The 19,494-nt window shown below is 42.0% G+C and overlaps 1 protein-coding gene across 1 annotated transcript in view; it reads left to right on the top strand.

Annotated features, from left to right (window-relative positions):
* LOC311129040 (chemokine-like protein TAFA-2) overlaps nucleotides 1–19,494 on the top strand; it is a 52,957-nt gene that overhangs the window by 14,023 nt on the left and 19,440 nt on the right. Inside the window, exon 2 of the mRNA XM_084161296.1 lies at nucleotides 18,674–18,777. Within this exon, the coding sequence (XP_084017422.1) occupies nucleotides 18,675–18,777 (103 nt within the window). The 5' untranslated portion in view covers nucleotide 18,674. The remainder of the gene's footprint in view (nucleotides 1–18,673; nucleotides 18,778–19,494) is intronic.

Genomic DNA, 19,494 nt, shown 5'->3' with positions numbered 1-19,494 from the left:
AAGCCAGGTCCTAACAAGATCTGGGACCACGGCAGTGCCCACACTAGCACGGACGCTTCACTCACGCTCTCATTTGCATTCTACCGGGGTGACTGTACCAGAGATTATTCCACAGGAGAGAGAGAGAAGGAGGGAGGGAACGAGAGAGAGAAAGTGAGAGAGGTGGAGGAGGAGGTGGTGATGGTGGAAGAAACTCTGAGGAGTTCAAAGCCACGTCTTTGGCCCTGTAGCGCCCTGTCAACCCAGGCACACTGCCTGAATGTCAGAATACGCCAGATATGAGGGGAAGATAAATAACTCCTATCACACCAGTATGCATGTACAGTAACATGCCGTGAATGCATAAAAACAAGGTTTCTTGTTACCAAGCCAATGGCACAAGCCAGTAGTCTCCAAGCTCTGGTTGGTTGTTATGGTTGCAGGCAGGGACTCGAGTCTAGGTCACATGAATCATTTAGCAATAAAGAAGTTTGTCACTCATTAATCAAGAGAAGCCGGTTCATGCAGGAAACCAGAGTGATAACATCAGCTGATATTGCACCAATTATATTCATCACTACTTTATTGGTGCCATGCTGTTGCTTTAACGTGCGTTACCTGCTATGCATGTCTGTTTTCTGTTATCCCACCACCACCCCAGCCTCCACCTGTTTGGCTCTGCTTTAGCTTCAGTCAGGGGGATTGGTATAGCATACCTTGCTCACTGCCTGTAATTATTATTATCTTAACATGATGCATGCTCTGGCAGTGAGCTACTCAGAAGGAACGGAGCCTAACACCAAGACTAATGTATTGTATATGTGGCATTTCCTGTCTGAAATACCAGAGTGATCCGATGTTAACTTTATCTGTACATTGTCAGCCCCTAAAGGGTCACACGTTGGCAACATGCAGGATGTTGGGCAAAATACCACACACTGTACACACCAGGGATCATCAACTAGATTCAGCCGCGGGACGATTTCTTTTCTTGAGCGGATGGTCGAGGGGCCCGGAACAGAGTTATAAATCATTTGTAGACTGCAAATTGACAGCAAGAAGCCCAAACAGAAATAATGTTTGACTAAAACATAATAATTTCAAACATTGCTTACATTTGTTTACGATCACGTGTCTTTCTAATATGCGTGGGAATACTTGGGAACAGATTTCCTGAATAAAAATCACTTGGAGCTGATTTCCTTTTGTTTTTAGTCTTTTTTGTTGTTGTTTTTTTGCTCAAGAAACTTGAGGGGCCAAATAAAACCACCCACGGGCCGCCAATTGGGGAACCCTGCTGTACACTCTTAGAAAAATGGGTTCCAAAAGGGTTCTTCGGCTGTCCCCATAGGAGAACCCTTTTTGGTTCCAGGTAGAACCCCAAAAGGGTTCTACCTGGAACCAAAAAATATTATTCAAAGGGTTATCGTATGGGGACAGCCAAAGAATCCTTTTAGGTTCTAGATAGCACCTTTTTTTCTAAGAGTGTAATTGGTAATAGAGTGTTAGCCTAATTGGATTTCTTGTAAACTATAGAGTAAGCGATATCAGACAAACTGATGTAAATCTGTTTCAAGTGTGTCCCATCACGTGTCAAGTGTTGTTGCAAGCTACTTATCTGCAGTTAATGACAAAGTCAACTCAATGTGTGCCTATAGCAGATAAATCTATATTGGATGGTCGTTCAGTCTCAGTAGTTGTCAAGGACAGGGCTTCACCTTCTGTCCATGGATCAGGCTTTTCCCCTCACTATCAGTCTGCTTTTTAAACAGAAATCCATAATCCTATCAATAAGGTGCAAAAGGGTGGCAAAAAAGGTGGGTTGCTGTTATTAAAGGTTGTGGAAAATGTAGGTCTATTATTGCGTCTTTGCAGTATCCAGTGTGTGAAGGACATTATTGCAGTGTAGCTTGATTGTATTTAGTTCTGAAGGCTGATTCAGTCACTTATTATGTTCATCAGTAGTATATTATGTTCATATGTCAGTCCTCTATGCGCATACAGTTGAAGTGGGAAGTTTACATACACTTAGGTTGGAATCATTAAAACTCATTTTTCAACCACTCCACAGATTTCTTGTTAACAAACTATAGTTTTGGCAAGTCGGTTAGGACATCTACTTTGTGCATGACACAAGTAATTTTTCCAACAATTGTTTACAGACAGATTATTTCACTTATAATTCACTGTATCACAATTCCAGTGGGTCAGAAGTTTACATACACTAAGTTGACTGTGCCTTTAAACAGCTTGGAAAATTCCTTTAGTAGCTTTAGAAGCTTCTGATAGGCTAATTTACATCATTTAAGTCAATTGGAGGTGTACCTGTGGATGTATTTCAAGGTCTACCTTCAAACTCAGTGCCTCTTTGCTTGACATCATGGGAAAATCTAAAGAAATCAGCCAAGACCTCAGAAAAATAATTGTAGACCTCCACAAGTCTGGTTCATCCTTGGGAGCAATTTCCAAATGCCTGAAAGTACCACGTTCATCTGTACAAACAATCGTACGCAAGTATAAACACCATGGGACCACGCAACCGTCATACCGCTCAGGAAGGTTACACGTTCTGTCTCCTAGAGATGAACGTGCTTTGGTGTGAAAAGTGCAAATCAATACCAGAACAACAGGAAAGGATATTGTGAAGATGCTGGAGGAAACGGGTACAAAAGTATCTATATCCACAGTAAAACAAGTCCTATATCGACATAACCTGAAAGGCCGCTCAGGAAGGAAGAAGCCACTGCTCCAAAACCGCCATAAAAAAGCCAGACTACGGTTTGCAACTGCACATGGGGACAAAGATCATACTTTTTGGAGAAATGTCCTCTGGTCTGATGAAACAAAACTAGAACTGTTTGGCGATAATGACCATCGTTATGTTTGGAGGAAAAAGGGGGAGCTTGCGAGCCGAAGAACACCATCTCAACCGTGAATCACGGGGGTGGCAGCATCATGCTGTGGGGGTGCTTTGCTGCAGGAGGGACTGGTGCACTTCACAAAATAGATGGAATAATAATAATAATATGCCATTTAGCAGACGCTTTTATCCAAAGCGACTTACAGTCATGCGTGCATACATTTTTGTGTATGGGTGGTCCCGGGGATCGAACGCACTACCTTGGCGTTACAAGCGCCGTGCTCTACCAGCTGAGCTACAGAAAATTATGTAGATATATTGAAGCAACATCTCAAGACATCAGTCAGGAAGTTAAAGCTTGGTCGCAAATGGGTCTTCCAAATGGACAATGACCCCAAGCATACTTCCAAAGTTGTGGCAAAATGGCATAAGGACAACAAAGTCAAGGTATTGGAGTGGCCATCACAAAGCTCTGACCTGAATCCTATAGAAAATGTGTGGGCAGAACTGAAAAAGCGTGTGCGAGTAAGGAGGCCTACAAACCTGACTCAGTTACACCAGCTCTGTCAGGAGGAATGGGCCAAAATTCACCCAACTTATTGTGGGAAGCTTGTGGAAGGCTACCCGAAACGTTTGACCCAAGTTAAACAATTTAAAGGCAATGCTACCAAATACTAATTGAGTGTATGTAAACTTCTGACCCACCGGGAATGTGATGAAAGAAATAAAAGCTGAAATAAATCATTCTCTCTACTATTATTCTGACATTTCACATTCTTAAAATAAAGTGGTGATCCTAACTAACCTAAGACAGGGCATTTTTACTAGGATTAAATGTCAGGAATTGTGAAAAACTGAGTTTAAATGTATTTAGCTAAGGTGTATGTTAACTTCCGACTTCAACTTAATGTATGTCCTAGACCATGCTGTTATGGAACTACCCAGACAGTGCCACACTCCACCAATTTGCAGCAGCTTTCTGAGGTGTCAGTTTTCCTCACCAGACTTTATTTAAAGGCGCAAGATCAGACACATACTCAGCAGCATCTGCTCAATGCAGCATTTTTCTGTTCTGTGTGTGTGTGTGTGCTGAGATGACACAAGCGGAAATAGTGTGTTATAGCATTAACACATTCTCATTCAGAAAAGGCAAAACATTTATCAGAAGTCCTTCTCAAAAGAAATAGGCCTATCTTTTGAACCTATTGTTTGATATTATGGCAAATAGATTTTTTTAAAATTACAATCTTAATATTGTGGGCTATAGGCTATACATTCACAAGCTGCCAGGACAATTGTACCCTGCACCACTATCCAGCATGCATTTGGTAAAAGGGGGCAATTTGGTTTGGATCATACATTACATCACAGTGTTTATCCGGGCCCAATTGTTCGTCATGAAAATGTGGGCTGAACAGTTGATCTACTTAGATTTTTCTCTTGTCATTCTTCAGCCTGTCCCTCACAGCCCTCTGACTATGTAAGCTACCACAGAGTGCTCAGACAACAGTTCCTACTCAGGCTTGAGTTTTGTAGATTAATGATGCCCCCCAGTCATGGCTTTGTGTCCACTGGTGGCCTTGAAGAGCGACTGCCAGTTCCAACAATGCATCAACTTCTGTATGCCTTACAAACCAGATAACAATTTTGGTGTCTCAAAACATTCTCTGAATGTAGACACACATTTTTTCTCAGAAGTTTCCAACTTTATGTTCTTGGACTGTCTAGAACAGTGGTCAAGATCACTTTCGCAGTCAAAAAGCAAGCCGAGATCTACCGTTCAGAAGAAAAATGTTTTTGTAAAAAATGTAAGCCTATGCAACATTAACGTAAAACAAACAGTTCTGTAGGAATGAGGTTTACCACTAGGCACAGACGTCAATTCAACATCTGTTCCAAGTGGAATCAACGTCATTTCTTTGAAAATACGTGGAAACAATGTTGATTCAACCAGTGTGTGCCCAGTGGGCTGTGCAATAGACCTAACACATTATCACAGTATATTGGCTATGCTTGGCCTGCCAATATTGTTCATCTCAGACCACGTTATATTTCAAAATTCGAGCTTTGATAACAAAATAGACCTAGATCAGTTGTTGTATCACTTGCAAGGCACAGCTGAGCACAAATTGAAGTAATTTGCTAATTATTTTTATTTTGCTGGACTGATGGTACCTGCCTATGATCAGAGGAGGGAGAGAGCAGCAGCTCACAGTCCCTGCTCTCTCTTTTCCTCTGGTGAGACTGACCAGAGAGAGGGGACACCGTCTTCCACCTGATGGCGAAACTCGAGTCGCACTGCATTATTTCTGCCTCAATCACAAATTCATGTTGTTCCTATGACCAGAGAAAGTGAAATATTCCTTAATATTAGAATAGACACTACGAGCTGATAATAAAAACGCAGGGCTATCTACACACTTGGATACTCATTCATTGCAGTGGAAGTACGCGAGTGGAAGTAGGGAAAAGAGCCTTTTATGTTTTGTTAATGTGTTGAATAAAAACAGTGTTGACAGTGCTGAATAAAAACTTAAACATGAACTCCCTCATAAAAACATCAGCTCTTTGCTGTATTCTTTGACAGTCTCTCTCTGGTCATTGTTTTAAAAGTTATGAAATCTCACTTAGGCTTGTATCAAACTTTGCTGTGGGGTCGTGGAAACTGTGGTTAGGCACAGTGATTTGAGCTATCCGATTGGCCAGTGCAGTAAGTGCACTTGATTTAGCCACAGCTCTCCTGGTCCGCTGGGTAGGCGGCATTTGTCCTTTCAGACATTTTATATGGTTCAAAATGGTAACACTTTGCCTACCCGGCGCACAGCAGGGCTTCTGAATCAAGTGCACCTACCGCCAACAGTGCAAGACCAATAAAAGAAAATAGGAGCACAAGACTTTATCATTGGCTTTTCTACAGAAATGTTTGGTGATCAACTAGGAATACCTTGAAGCTCAACCGGTTTGTGACCGCTGGTCTAGAATGTTTCAACGAACAATGGTACTATAGGAGTGGTAGGACCTGTAGGCCCTATATGCTCCAAATAGCATGTCTAAATCACTTTCAGGTTAATTTACTGTAAATAACTTTTTTTAAATTAGTCCTATTAGAACATTCTAGAAACAGGCCACAAACAGATAAACAGCCTGGTCATTGATCACCCATCAAAGATGGCTGCCGCTGCTCTGTATTTGATGCTCTCCTTAAACAGTGGTACCTCACAAGAATGAATCAGCGATGTCCCACACAGAAATAAATTTAGTCATTTGGAGGTTTGCTCAGGTTTTGGGGGGGAGAAGTTGAATTTGTTCTGAGTGATAGTAATGAGCTCCAGGAGACAGGCTCGGCGTGCTTCCCGTCGACACGGCAACCAATTATCGGCCCGCACCTGTCCAACTTGGTCGCAGCTGTACGGAACAGTGAAGCAGTCAGGCTGCGTGCTCCAGTCCCTCCCGACAGAGCAGCGAGCATTGAGCACTGCTTCCAATTTCCTATTCCTGGTTGTAATGAGGGTGGAGCCTGTTCTGATCCACAGCCATCAGCGATCAGCTCTCCATTTGGATGTCAGCGCCCATCACATTCCCCATCTTGTCTTTCTACCCACCCAACCACCCACCTACTTGTTACTTGTCTCTGATGTCGACTCAGACTACAGTATACTGCTTTTGCTTTCAACAAGCTCTGTGTTTGAGTCGTACATACTGTGAACACAATAGAAGCTACAGCTGGCTGAGTAAAAAAAAAAAAAAAATGGTTAAAATATTTTATCATGTCGATAAATGTATTTAACGGTGCAAGGAATTGTTTGCACATTTGCAGACGCTCGCTGTTACACGCCACACAAATGTCCATTATCATTCCCCTCCCCTTGATAAATAATGCATTTAAATGACATGCATTTCCAGAATGCCGGATATGGATTGTGTCTCTGGGTCACATGGCCTGAATTTTGAATAAGAGAAAATAAAATGTATTCCTTAAATGGCGGATTTAATATTTTAGCATTCTTTGTCACATATTACTTTTCTCTGCACAAAGAGAGCCCCGGCCACCATGTTCCTAATCATTTAAATCCACATGCAATCTCGACTCAGCCATCTTAGCCAGGCCTGGTCATCCATTAGCTACTTCTCATTTCAGGGAGAAGCTGCAGCCCCATTAGTTCTGCCATGCTCGGCTACATTTCCATATCGTTCCATTTCAGCGTTTTCAGCCCAGAAAATGGGAAAAGTTGCGGATTAATTCCAACTAATCCTCAATTTTTCTATTGCCTTTAATTACTTGTTCTGGCCTCTGACACGCTGAATGGTCTCCAGCAATAACTTGACTTGGACACGTCTCCCATTGTGACTTTAAGAAATGTTTGCTTATGTTTATACTTTATACTCTCTCTCTCTCTCTCTCTCTCTCTCTCTCTCTCTCTCTTGCTCCCTTTCTCTCTCTCTCTCTTTCTCTGTGTGTGTGGTCTCCTATAGTTTGGTCATGAGTGACACCTTGTTCTGGTGGATCCTCATTTGAGATGACTAGTAAACTAGCTAGGCAGGTCATTTTTCATTTCTGGACCATTTTCAATAAAGGTTTTAGACAGCTGATGTGGACTGTGAACGGATGCTTGTCCAAGTGGTCTACTTAATGATCCCTAAATGTTAAGCTCTGTAAGAGTCTTCTGTCAATGTCTATGGTAACAGAACTGGTGGGAGCCACTTGCATTTTACTGGAATGCATTGTCAGACAACCGCTAAAAGGACACAATTATAATGTGCCACATCATCTGTGTAGAATCCATGTACACATTTTTTCATAGTGAGTCATCAGGGAGTTGGAACAAGGCGATTGGCAGGTGTGTGTGACTCCTCTGAGCCACCACGGTGTTATGATACCCCCCTTGACAGCCCTCCTGAACAGCACACTAGTTACCGTGGCCATCCAAGCAAAGCGGCCGTTTATGCCCCTTTGCGTTCAAAGGAGGCCCCAACGAAACGCGCTGATGAAAGTAATCTAATACCACAAATTAGCCTGTCACTTAGGCCGGATTATAACCCCTGTGAGAGTACGAGCTCAAATAACTTCTGCTTCGTTGTTCCTGGATGTAAATGGGAGAAAGAGGGAGAGAGGAGAGGGAGGGAGGAGAAGAGGGAGGGGGGAGAGGGCGAGAGGGAGGGAGGAGGAGAGGGAGAGGGCGAGAGGGAGGAGGAGAGGGAGGGGGAAAGAGGGAGGGGGAAAGAGGGAGGGGGAGAGAGGGAGGGGGGAGAGAGAGAGGGGGAGAGAGGGAGGGGGGAAAGAGGGAGGGGGAGAGAGGGAGGGGGGAAAGAGGGAGGGGGAGAGAGGGAGGGGGGAGAGAGGGAGGGGGAGAAAAGGAAGAAAAAGGGTACCTTTTCCTTTTAATCCGCTCAATCACTCTCTGTGTAATTAAATATATTTTCTTTGTCACCCCCCCTCTCCTATACCCCCCCCCCCCCCCATTTGAACACACCCCTTCTGGACTTCGAGGAGCCTCCCTCACTAATCTAACTCAATGCCTGCTTGGCCCCAAGCACCCACTCCACCCCTATGCCCATGTAGCTGTGCTGACATGTGAGAGAGGTTGGCAGAGTGAGAGAAAGAGAAAGAGATTGAGAGGTTTTGTTGATTCATGGTCTGCTCTGGCATAGCTTGTCAGATGCTGTGCATTCGTAATGGTCAGTGGCACTGACCTACAAATTATCACTGAAGAAATGTGTTGAAACCTGGTTTTGGTAAGCTGTCAGGGTCACACACACTCACATGCACACACACACACACACACACACACACACACACACTGAGGGAATGAACAGAAAAGCATTGAGGGTGACATTGGCTGAATTGGTCAGCCATTCTTAAGGTGGAGGGGCTTGAGTTTACACACATACACAGAGAAAACACACACACACACACATGGTTAAGTTCTATTCTTGGGATGGGCTGCTCAACTTGGCTCTCTCCCCTATCAGTCTTAGCTTGAACCTCTGAACAAATGGTGCCCCGCTTCAATGGAGGAAATAAGGAGCCTTTGAAATATTGCTCCACAAGGTCTCTCCACTTGCAGGCAGGCAAGGACAGTAGAACAGAAATCTACAGTCACTCTTTTGAATAGCATCTCCAACAGCTACAGTTACAATACGCTACTGTATATAAGATCAGATGAAGACAGCAACTCTTCCATAGAATCATGTCAGGCTAATCACCGGCTTGATCATACATATGATCTTGTTGAATGATAATGATATGATGACATTCGCTGCAAGGTGTTTCTATTTCAACTGACGTACTGTAAAATCACACCTCACGGTTCTTCAACGGCTTGACAATGTGGCAGGCAGGGTGCTTTACAACACCTTTTATAAGGTTAATCCCTCAACAAGGTAGTTGGTACAGATAGCATAATAAAGCCCTACCATTGTCTTAGTAATTCTTACATCTTGAATACATTAAATGAAAAACTTCAGAACCAACCAACATGCAGTACTACCAATTATTTGCTGTGCGTCAATTTCCCAACCCTAGCTACGGATTACTGCGCAATAAAGCAACAAATTCATTTCCAGGTTTTCTTGGAAGTGATATATTACAGCTTCAGTTACAAAGTTATTAAGAGTCGTTGCAGAGTGCTCAGACGATAATTGTCTAACAGGTAGAACAGTCAGTCTCTGTGGCTAATTAAAGGCATTAAATAATCACCTGTCACTTCTCGCCTGTCCTTGGTACAGAAATGAGAAGTTTCATCAGGCCTCCTAAAAATAGAGCGCTCCCTCGCTCTGAAGCCTCACTTTTCACCTTCTCTTTCTCATCAAAGAGGAGCTCAGCATGCCCGAGCACGGCTTAGACACTCTATTCATGTTTCCTCTCGCTTATTGGCTTCCATTAATCCGAGGTGGGAATTTTTTGGTTTCCGATCACACCAAGTTAGGCTAAGAAAATAAATTGAGCCTGTGACTTTGAATGCTGGATGCGACCCCCGGGGGGATACATTGCGTCGTTATTTATGGTACAATATCTTAACTTTAAAGGTCCACACTATGAGGTTGAAATAATGCTGTGAAATTGTGAAAATTATGATAAAGGCCCTTTTAGTGTAATAGCTGTTTGAAAAGAGTTGCTGAAATTTCAGTCTGTTTTGGTGGGATGGAGTTTTGGCCTGCCTGGTGTCATCAAATTAGTTAATAGACCAATAAGAAAGAGTGTTCCAAACCATTCTGCCAATAACAGCTAGTTTTCAGTTTTCCCCTCCCCACTCAGACTACTCCCAGACAATCCTAGCAACATTCTTGCTTGAGAAACTGCTCTTTGCTAAGCAATTTGTATTTCTTTTTGACCATTTTAATTGAAAACAATCACAGTAAGGTACTTAATTGTTACCCAGAAATGATTTGATATTGAGATAAAAATGTCTGCACTGGACCTTTAAAGGGAATGTCGTTTTAGTCACAACAGATGGAGTCTGAGGTAACAACGGTTTGGAGGGATGTTAAACAGCCAAGCCCATGAACACAACTCTACTTTGATATATAAACAAAGTCAGTGCATTAACACTGGTGAAACATGTCATCCCGAGGTGTCTGGAACTAAATTAGTTCTCAGCTCTCCTGTCCGATCGCATCAACAACTCCTTAAATGATGTGTAATATTAGGCTTGTTTAAACCAAATTACTGCTACAGGTGTGAATGTGCCTCAGCATCTGCATACCCGCCAGCTCTCCCAAGGGTCTCGATTGAAGGTCACTTCCCCTAGTGGGCAAAATTGGATGTGACGTTATCATGACAGTTCCTGGTTGCAATGATGTAATAACGACAGTTTTTAGTTGTAATGACGTCATGATCGAAAGACAGTCATTGCCCGCTGGGCCCTTGAACAAGAGGGGTGTTCAGGTCTCTAATTTGTCCCATATTACCGCCCTAGTTGCATCTACCACGTGGCTGCTACACAACGATGGTGGTGGATCAGGAACCGGTACCCTTTACTGTGTCCAGTATGAGCCCCATCTTGTAATAGCAGATAACAGGTCCCATTTTATTGTATTTTGTTCTAAGAAGAATCAATGAAACCCTTGTCTTGTGGTGATTCTGTTGGGTTGCGTTGATTCCCATTCAGTGGTTAAGTGTTTGTGAACAGCAGCCTACCTCAAAAGGTCAGACCACTTGGCACCCTCAGTTTGTTTTATATGTTGCTACTGCATCTCAAGCAAATACTGGGGGAAAACACCCCTAAACCTAGGTGGTTCTATACAAGGATAAATGACTGTGTTTTAGTGTCTAATGCTAGCACACAGCATGTGTACACATAGCCTACGTATACGCATGCACGCACAAACGCACACATATACACACCCACAGCCTCACACACCACAGGCATGCCCACACGTACACTCCCACACACACACCTTCCTTAACAATCTGCATCATTCACCATGATTTTTGTTGTCAAGTGCCAGATCTTTGAAGTCATTTGTTCCCTGCTGAACAGCTAGGACCTATTCACCCTGCAGCACTAAGGCATAATGTGGTGCCACTTCTCTATGGCGCCACCCCAAATGGCACCCTAGTCCCTACATAGTGCACTACTTTTTACAAGAGCCCTATGTAATATATGCCTATAGGGGATAGGATGCCATTTGGGACTCATCCTATGTTGCCTACCCAATACACTGCTTTCTATGGTTCACTCAATTATAGTAGCATCATCTTGTGGGGTTAGGTTGTAAGGGGATGGAAATATTGATTAAAAAAATATTGCACATGAATATTTCAAAAGGCTGCCAAAGCATGTCAATAGCCATAATGAGTGTTGCACTTCTAAAGAGAGAATGGTAAAGAGTTAAGAGAGAGGAAATATGCTGTGTACAGTTAGGGAAGACATCACACATTATACCATCATCTATTGACATTCAAAGTAAATGTTATTGTAATAGCGTACTTCATACAGCTGTGCAGCCCAAAGGCCTTATCATAAATAAATGGCAAAAGCATAAATAAGCAAAAGATTAAACATAAAGGATGAAATAAATAAGAGAAAAATGCCAAATCAAACCAATAAATTTTCTGACAGACACTGAACACCCTCATGTTCACAGTGGTGATATGTGGTTAGATAAAAGGACACAAATATTTCAAGGCTCTAAGTATTTGAGACTGGTGGAGACCAGTGTCTGAATAGCATAGGAAGTGACTATCTGGCGTGATAATCTATCTCCACAATTTGATTGTATTCTAACATGTCTGGGTGGTGGAGCGGATGCTGGATATAAATAACACAAACCTCATCAGGTCATTATTAGGACAGGCAGATGATACACACTTCCTCTGCAGATGCGACAAAGGTCACCCACAACAATAATCATCACTTCATCATCAATATCGGCTGTGCACGTGAGAAATGCCCAGAGGAGGTAGGCCTAAGCTAAAACTGACGAGGACAATAAGCATCACTTCCAACTACACACACTGCTACACATACAAACATTTCTAAAAACATGTTTTCACTTTGTCATTATGGGGTATTGTGTGTAGATGGGTGAGAAAAAAAAAACGATATTTCATCCATTTTGAATTCAGGCTGTAACACAACAAAATGTGGAATAAGTCAAGGGGTATGAATACTTTCTGAAAGTACTGTACCTCCAACTACACACAAGCTTCAAAAGTAATATTTCCATTGTTATCAAGTTAGACAAGAACAATATGCGTTAGAGAAAAATAGCTCTTGCTGGGTTCTTCACAGTTATTTCAGAGTTTAATCAATCAAGAAGACAAACTTAAAATAACCAAAACGTACAAAAGTGCATAACTACTGAATGTAAACGGCAAAACTCAAAGAGGTTATTTCATAGTTTTCCCCTATATTCATCTCTCTCTGATCAATCTTTTCATGTGCAAGTCATTATTGGGGCGGTTGCAGTAAAGGAGCCCATCCTGTATAACTACTTCCTGTACTACACTTTATTAAAGTAAACACTTACTACTAAAATGTTTGGACCACATTCATTCATAATTCATAAAGCCTTGGCTAAGAGAGCTCCAAAATAGACCATTGTACTATGACATCATAACTCATAAGAGGAGGAAGTGGGAAAAGAAGAGCAAGAGAGGCAGCCATCCAATCCACTGGTTTCTCCTGATTAGTAAAGGTGCCAGAGTGAACTTGATGGGAAATGGATTGAAATAACACACTGGCCCCCGTACGCCTGTCTGAGACGTACAGACTGAGAGCTTTGATAAAAGGGAGAAAAAACGGGGTTGAATGTTGCTACGTTTATGAGCTTGCCCTCTCAAATGGCTTCACATCTCCGAGTGTCATTACGGAAGGTCATTATGACGGTTACCACTCGGAAAGGGCACTCAGCATTGGTGTCGGGTAACGAATGAACACTTTGAAGTCAAAACTTTTTAAAGGGGTCAAACTCAAGTCAGGTCATGCATTTAGGGGTCCCTGCATTTTCATGTCAGTTACTTACAGTATATTGGGAGGCTTCTACATGTTGTTTGTGTTTTTCCTATCTGCCGGACATGCATAGCAATTTCCATTAGCCAGTGTGACCCGGTTAGCTCAAAATAGACATTGAACCAGATAATATTTTGTGACAAGGTTTGGTCATTTTGTTGTTAGTTTCGACCTAAAAATCACAGACTGTTATGACTGGGTGTCACGTCTCGTTTACGGTCACATTAAAGCAGGATCTGTGACGGAAGGGTCACGAAAAGTGTTTGGTGTGACAGAGGGAAAAAAGCGTTACTTTCGCTTCATACTGTCAGTGGAGAACATCTGTGTAGCAGAGATGCTTGTTCTGTGACCGTGCAATCGGCCCACTGCAGCTGTCCGAGGTGACAGTCCCTGTCATGGTTGAAGAAAAGAGAGAAAGAGAGGGGGGGGGGGGGGGAACTGAGACTAGAGAGAGATAATCCCTGTATCAAATCCAGCTCCAGAGACAGGGAGAGGAAGGTCCAGGTTTTTGCAGTTGAATGATTTAACTCGCTCGCCTGCCAATCTCTCCATCCACATCTTTGTCTTGTCTCCCCCGCCACCCTCTCCCTCACTTTATTACACTGAGGCTTTTTTCATATGTTGAGCCATGTCTATAGGAATAAAAGCCTATGTTTGTTCGCCGAATATGTCAGAGCTCTTTGAGATTTTGTTATGGCCTCACAAATCCCTCTGTGGGTTACTGTGTGTCGTCTCAAAGAGGTTTGCACAGTACAGTGGCGTAGGAACAGCTCTCATCATGCATGGCTTAACTGTGTAATAGCTTTGCAACTTCAGCAGCTCTTATTTACTATAATGGCTCCACCATTATAGTACCATCAGTCTCCTCTCCTGTATGGCCTCTGTCTTTGCTAATAGGGCCCTTACTTTTTCCCATTATGTAAATACAGATGTAGGATCTTAATTTGATCTCCCTGTTACAGGATAACTGTCCTGCAATACAGGAAATGTAAAACTTGTAGTGTATTTGAGGTATAGAAAGGCTTCTGAAGTTTGTAATTTCCACTTTGAAATGTATCAACCCCTACAAAAATGTCCATTAATTATAATCCACATAATAATTCACATTTCCTGTTGCTGCAGGATTATTTTCCTGCTGTAGCAAACTGGCTCAAATTAAGAGCCTACATCTGTAAGTCTTGATGAATACATGTCTTCCCTTCCTGAGTTCTTTCCACTTTTCAAGCAAGATTGAGGTCTGTATAGAACAAAATGTACATGACGATGTGTATGTAGGCCAAGGTCGACAGAGTCTTTTGTCCACATAATGAAAACTATTATAGATTGGTCCTTCAAGGCTGGGATATGAGTGACATATGTGTTACGTGGCAAAATATTTTTAGGTTTAACAAATAGGACAGAATGATTTGACATGTATCCCGTTGATACAGTCTGTCTTCACAAGGGAATTCAGCTTTTTCCACTATCTGTTCCCCTTGGCAAACGTGGTCTTAGATTTCAGCCCCACTCTTAAATGATTGAAATCTCAAGTTTCTGACAAAGTAACCTAGTTATGCTATCCATCCCTGGCAAAAGTTTTAAAACTTGCAGCAGCTTGACCCGTTGGCTGTGAGAACACTTCACTGCTCGTCTTTGAATACATTTACTGATGCAAACACTCACTCTGGGTCGAAAGAGATCTTGGTATGTTGCCCTGTCTGTAGAGTGCCAGCATCTCGCTTTTACCTCAGGTCAGAATCCAGCACTGTCTATCCATGGGGAAGGCTGCCCTAAGACCTTCTCCTCACCACAACGGCACAGGGGGAACTTATCAAAGTATGTGAACACGATCTCGCTCTCCACAGATCAACCAAGGAGCTCGGCAGAATCTAGTAATGATTTTGGGGTATAGGCTAACATTCAGTGGAAGGCTGACCATAACCACATGCTGACCTAATGACCTGTTGGAACCACAGTGAGGACCAGCCTCATAAGCAGTCCATCATAGCTTGTGGATAGGAAGGAATCAAATGTTCTTCATACAATCCAAGTTGGCCTATTTAGTAATACTATTCAGTCTAACCAATAATAGCACATTATTTGGTGTTCAAGAACAGTTATGAGGCAAATTCTCAGTTCACTGCTAGCAGTGGCAATGTTCTCATACCTAAACCATGCATTATGACACAGTTTCAAATATTTATGTAGAATATAGTAATTAACATGAATATATGCAAAAACAACAGAAATACATAATGATGTAGTATTTGCATTAGTAATTGTTGGTGCTCAGTGAAGAGAAGTGTAATTGCTGGTCATTTAACAGTAACAGCATTTAACATTCAACACCTGACTTGATGAAAACCTGCTAAATATGGATATTATTACATTAAAAAGGTAATAACGCATATTTACATCTTATTAATGCAACATAATATAGCTTTTTATACCTTTATATTATAATTTAATTAAATCAAAATACTATAGTAAATTCCCTTATTTTTCCATTGCACTCACTTCAGCAAATGTTACATATAGATCAGCTGTGGGTCTTTTGTGTGTGTGCATGTTTTTTGTGTGCGGGAAAACTCTTTGTGAAGTGGACCTTCCATAGCCAATGCAACCGACCCACTCTGCAAGGTCAAGTTGAGTCTTTTGAAAGCCTGTTCATTGGTCTGTAACTATTCAATTTGTTTCAGAGAGAGAAGAAGTCAATGGAATAGGAAGGGGCATATGGGACAACGATTAGAGTTCACAGGAACGTAAAAAGATGTATTGCTTCATTCAGCTTTAAACTAATGCACTTTGTACTCTTGAAAGAAAATCAAATCTACACTCCATAGGCCATATAGCGAACAACAGACCTTACTGCTACAGAGATATAAAGGGATAAAAGTCCAATTCCAGATGAATTTGAACACAGATTTCAATTAAGGGAAACCACTGAATAGACCCAGAGGAAATATGCATAATGTATGCCGTTGATTGCTGCAGGCACAAAACACGAATATCACACATAAAGGTTTAGAGGAGAGCAAAAACAAATGAATGAAAACAACAATACTATGTTCTTTAAATTAGCAATTTTAATAGAGGTATTGTATCATTAAGATCAGCACACATCCATAGATAAGAGGCAAAAGAAGAAGAAACTCATCCTCACAAACCATATTTTAATTATACAGTACATTTCTCTGTGGTTTATTACGGTTTGGTTTGTTTTTGCTCTCCTATAAACTTTTATGTGTGATATTCGTGTTTTGTGCCTGCAGCAATCAACGGCATACATTATGCATATTTCCTCCGGGTCTATTTCTTTGACAAAAACCCATGCATTAAACATGAAGTTGTATTTGAATAAAACACACAAATTAGAACTTGATGCTTGCACTTTGACACTATCTTAACTAGAAAATAAGTGTGAGTCTCCTCCTTTCTGACTAAAACTTCATTACAATTAAAAATAGTAATTTCACACAATGGCGATGTGGAATATACAGGTAACTCAAATCCCACTGCTTGAAGCCCAGCGCAACAAAAAAAAAAAACTATTATTATCTGCAACCTTACTTTGATAGTTTCCCTTGAAATCAAAATGCTTTGCAAGAATACTAACAATGCACAAAATGGCTATTTACTCCACAGGCTTTCTCAGAGAAACCCCTCATGTGAGGTAGTGGTGAATGTGAGTGTTCAGGGAGGAGTGAAGACTTAGGAAGGGGATGAATAGTTTGCTAAATCAACACTTTCTCTGATCCCTCATGATTATCAGAACAAGGTGAAAAATGGATTGTTGACTAGAAAGAGGCTGATAATGTGTTTGTTTGTACTATGCATGGCTGACTGTATGATATACTGGCACAGCTATGCAGCGTCATAGTAACATCCACTTATTATGGGAGATGTGGAATGAACAGTACATTTGATAAATCTTGTATTGAAAAATGTAATCCTGTGCAGGGCCACCATGGCAGCTCAGTGCCATATTAGAATGGTCAGTATTTTATCTGTTTTATCGATCAGCCATCTTTTAATCACTATTTCCGCACTCAAAGGCTGGCTCCCGTTTAATTAATGCAAGAATAATCGGATAATCCCTGTGAGAGATACACAATATATATGTCAATGATCGAGGCGGAGAAAGACAGGGGATGGTGAAATAAAAGGGGCAAACGAAACATGTAACTGTCTCTGCCTTATGGCATCTGATACCTCGCCTCTTCCAGTAATTACTGCACACTTGTGTCTTGTGTTCGAAATGTGATCATTTCCTGTCAAGGATAGCAAGCAATACCAAATGGTTTATGTATTCTGTCCCCATCTCAACCACACTTCATTAGGGAGAAAAGAGTGCAGGGCCCAGGGTAAGGCAGAAGGAATGGATTAATTCTGAGTAGAAGAACCCAGGCTCCTCTCTCATCTCCTCCCTGTGTGGAGCCACAGCCCACGGGCCTGTCAGGCCTCTGCCCTGCTGAAATGGTGAGGGCCTGTGTGTGGGTGCAGAGGGCCTCACCTGCTTTGAGTGGCCCTTTGGCTCCTGTCAAAGAGAGAGAGAGAGAGAGAGAGAGAGAGAGAGAGAGAGAGAGAGAGAGAGAGAGAGAGAGAGAGAGAGAGAGAGAGAGAGAGAGAGAGAGAGAGAGATGAGAGAGAGAGAGAGAGAGAGAGAGAGAGAGAGAGAGAGAGAGAGAGAGAGAGAGAGAGAGAGAGAGAGAGAGAGAGAGAGAGAGAGAGAGAGAGAGAGAGAGAGAGGAGAGAGAGAGAGAGAGAGAGAGAGGTAATTAGGAAATATGGTAGAGACGGAGGTAAAACAAGTGAATGAAACTGGAGATGAGGGGATGGGCAGAAAAATATAGAGAGGGAGAGAGGGATAGAGAGGGGGATAATGACGGAGAAGGTGGAGATGAGTAGTTGGCTAGTGTGTAGGCTTCCGGTCAGCAGAGGTTGGCCTGATGCCTGATGCAATTTAAAGCAAATCTCCTACAACACTGGAGAAGACACTACTAGATGGATGCTTGTTGTACCTTTCTTGGAAGTGGATTTGAAAAGGCAGGAGCGGAATGAATGTTAACCACAGGACCTCGATAAACAAATGTCTTCCTCTTTTCGCACTGATCCAAATAGACAGGATTGGTGAAAGTAATATGGCAGAACCCAACTAGATGATTTGCTTTCACCTGTCCAGTTGTTACATATCAACGTTGATGAATAATAGCTATGTGGATAGAGGAAGTCGCTTAAGACCACTGAGATGCAACTGCCATGTTTTGGATGACTTAAATGCCTAATGTGCGAGATGCTGAAGTAGACAATGGGATGCTTGTCTATAAGTGTATAACCATTGTTAAAACAAACTAAGTGTAGTCGTGTATCTCTCTTCCCCCTCTCTGTTTGTCTCTCCCAGGATGAGTGAGAGACACACACAGCAAGGAAGTAAAGGGGTTCTACTTCTGATGGTCTGCATGGTGACTCTGCTGGAGATGGCCAGACCAACAGAAGGTCACAGAGGTAAGGGCAGTACAGTACACCTGCCTAAGAGCAGCATGCTCATTGCCTTTCTTTACATTCATTTTGGTACTGAGTGTACAAAACATTATGAACACCTGCTTTTTCCATGACATAGACTGACCAGGTGAATCCAGCTATGATCCCTTATTTATGTCACTTGTTAAATCCACTTCAATCAGTGTAGATGAAGGGGAGAAGACAGGTTAAAGAATGATTTTTAAGCCTTGAGACAATTGAGACATGGATTGTGTATGTGTGCCATTCAGAGGGTGAATGGGCAAGACAGAATATGTGTCTTTGAACGGGGAATGGTAGCAGGTGCCAGGCGCACCGATGGAACGCTTTCGACACCTTGTAGAGTCCATGCCCCAACGAATTTAGGCTGTTCTGAGGGCAAAAGGTTGGGTGCAACTCAATAAGGAAGGTGTTCCTAATGTTTTGTACATTCATCCTGTTAGTTTAAATGATGTCTGATCTCTGAGCTCTCACATTATAAGAACATAATTTTTTATAGCCTATAGTATGTCTAGATGTTTTATCTACAATGTCATAGATGATTAAATGCACCTGATGTTCCAACGGTAAATAATTGTGTGACAGGGCTTAAATGTGTGAAAGAGGTGTAATTCAAAATACTTCCCTTGTCTTGTTAAGACTGTTGACAAGCTGGGACATCACTAGAACATGACTAGAACCCGGCGAGATCAATTATAGCAT

Source organism: Coregonus lavaretus, assembly GCF_964263955.1.
Source record: "Coregonus lavaretus genome assembly, chromosome: 5".
NCBI lineage: Eukaryota > Metazoa > Chordata > Actinopteri > Salmoniformes > Salmonidae > Coregonus > Coregonus lavaretus.
This window is presented reverse-complemented; position numbering and strand designations above follow the sequence as displayed.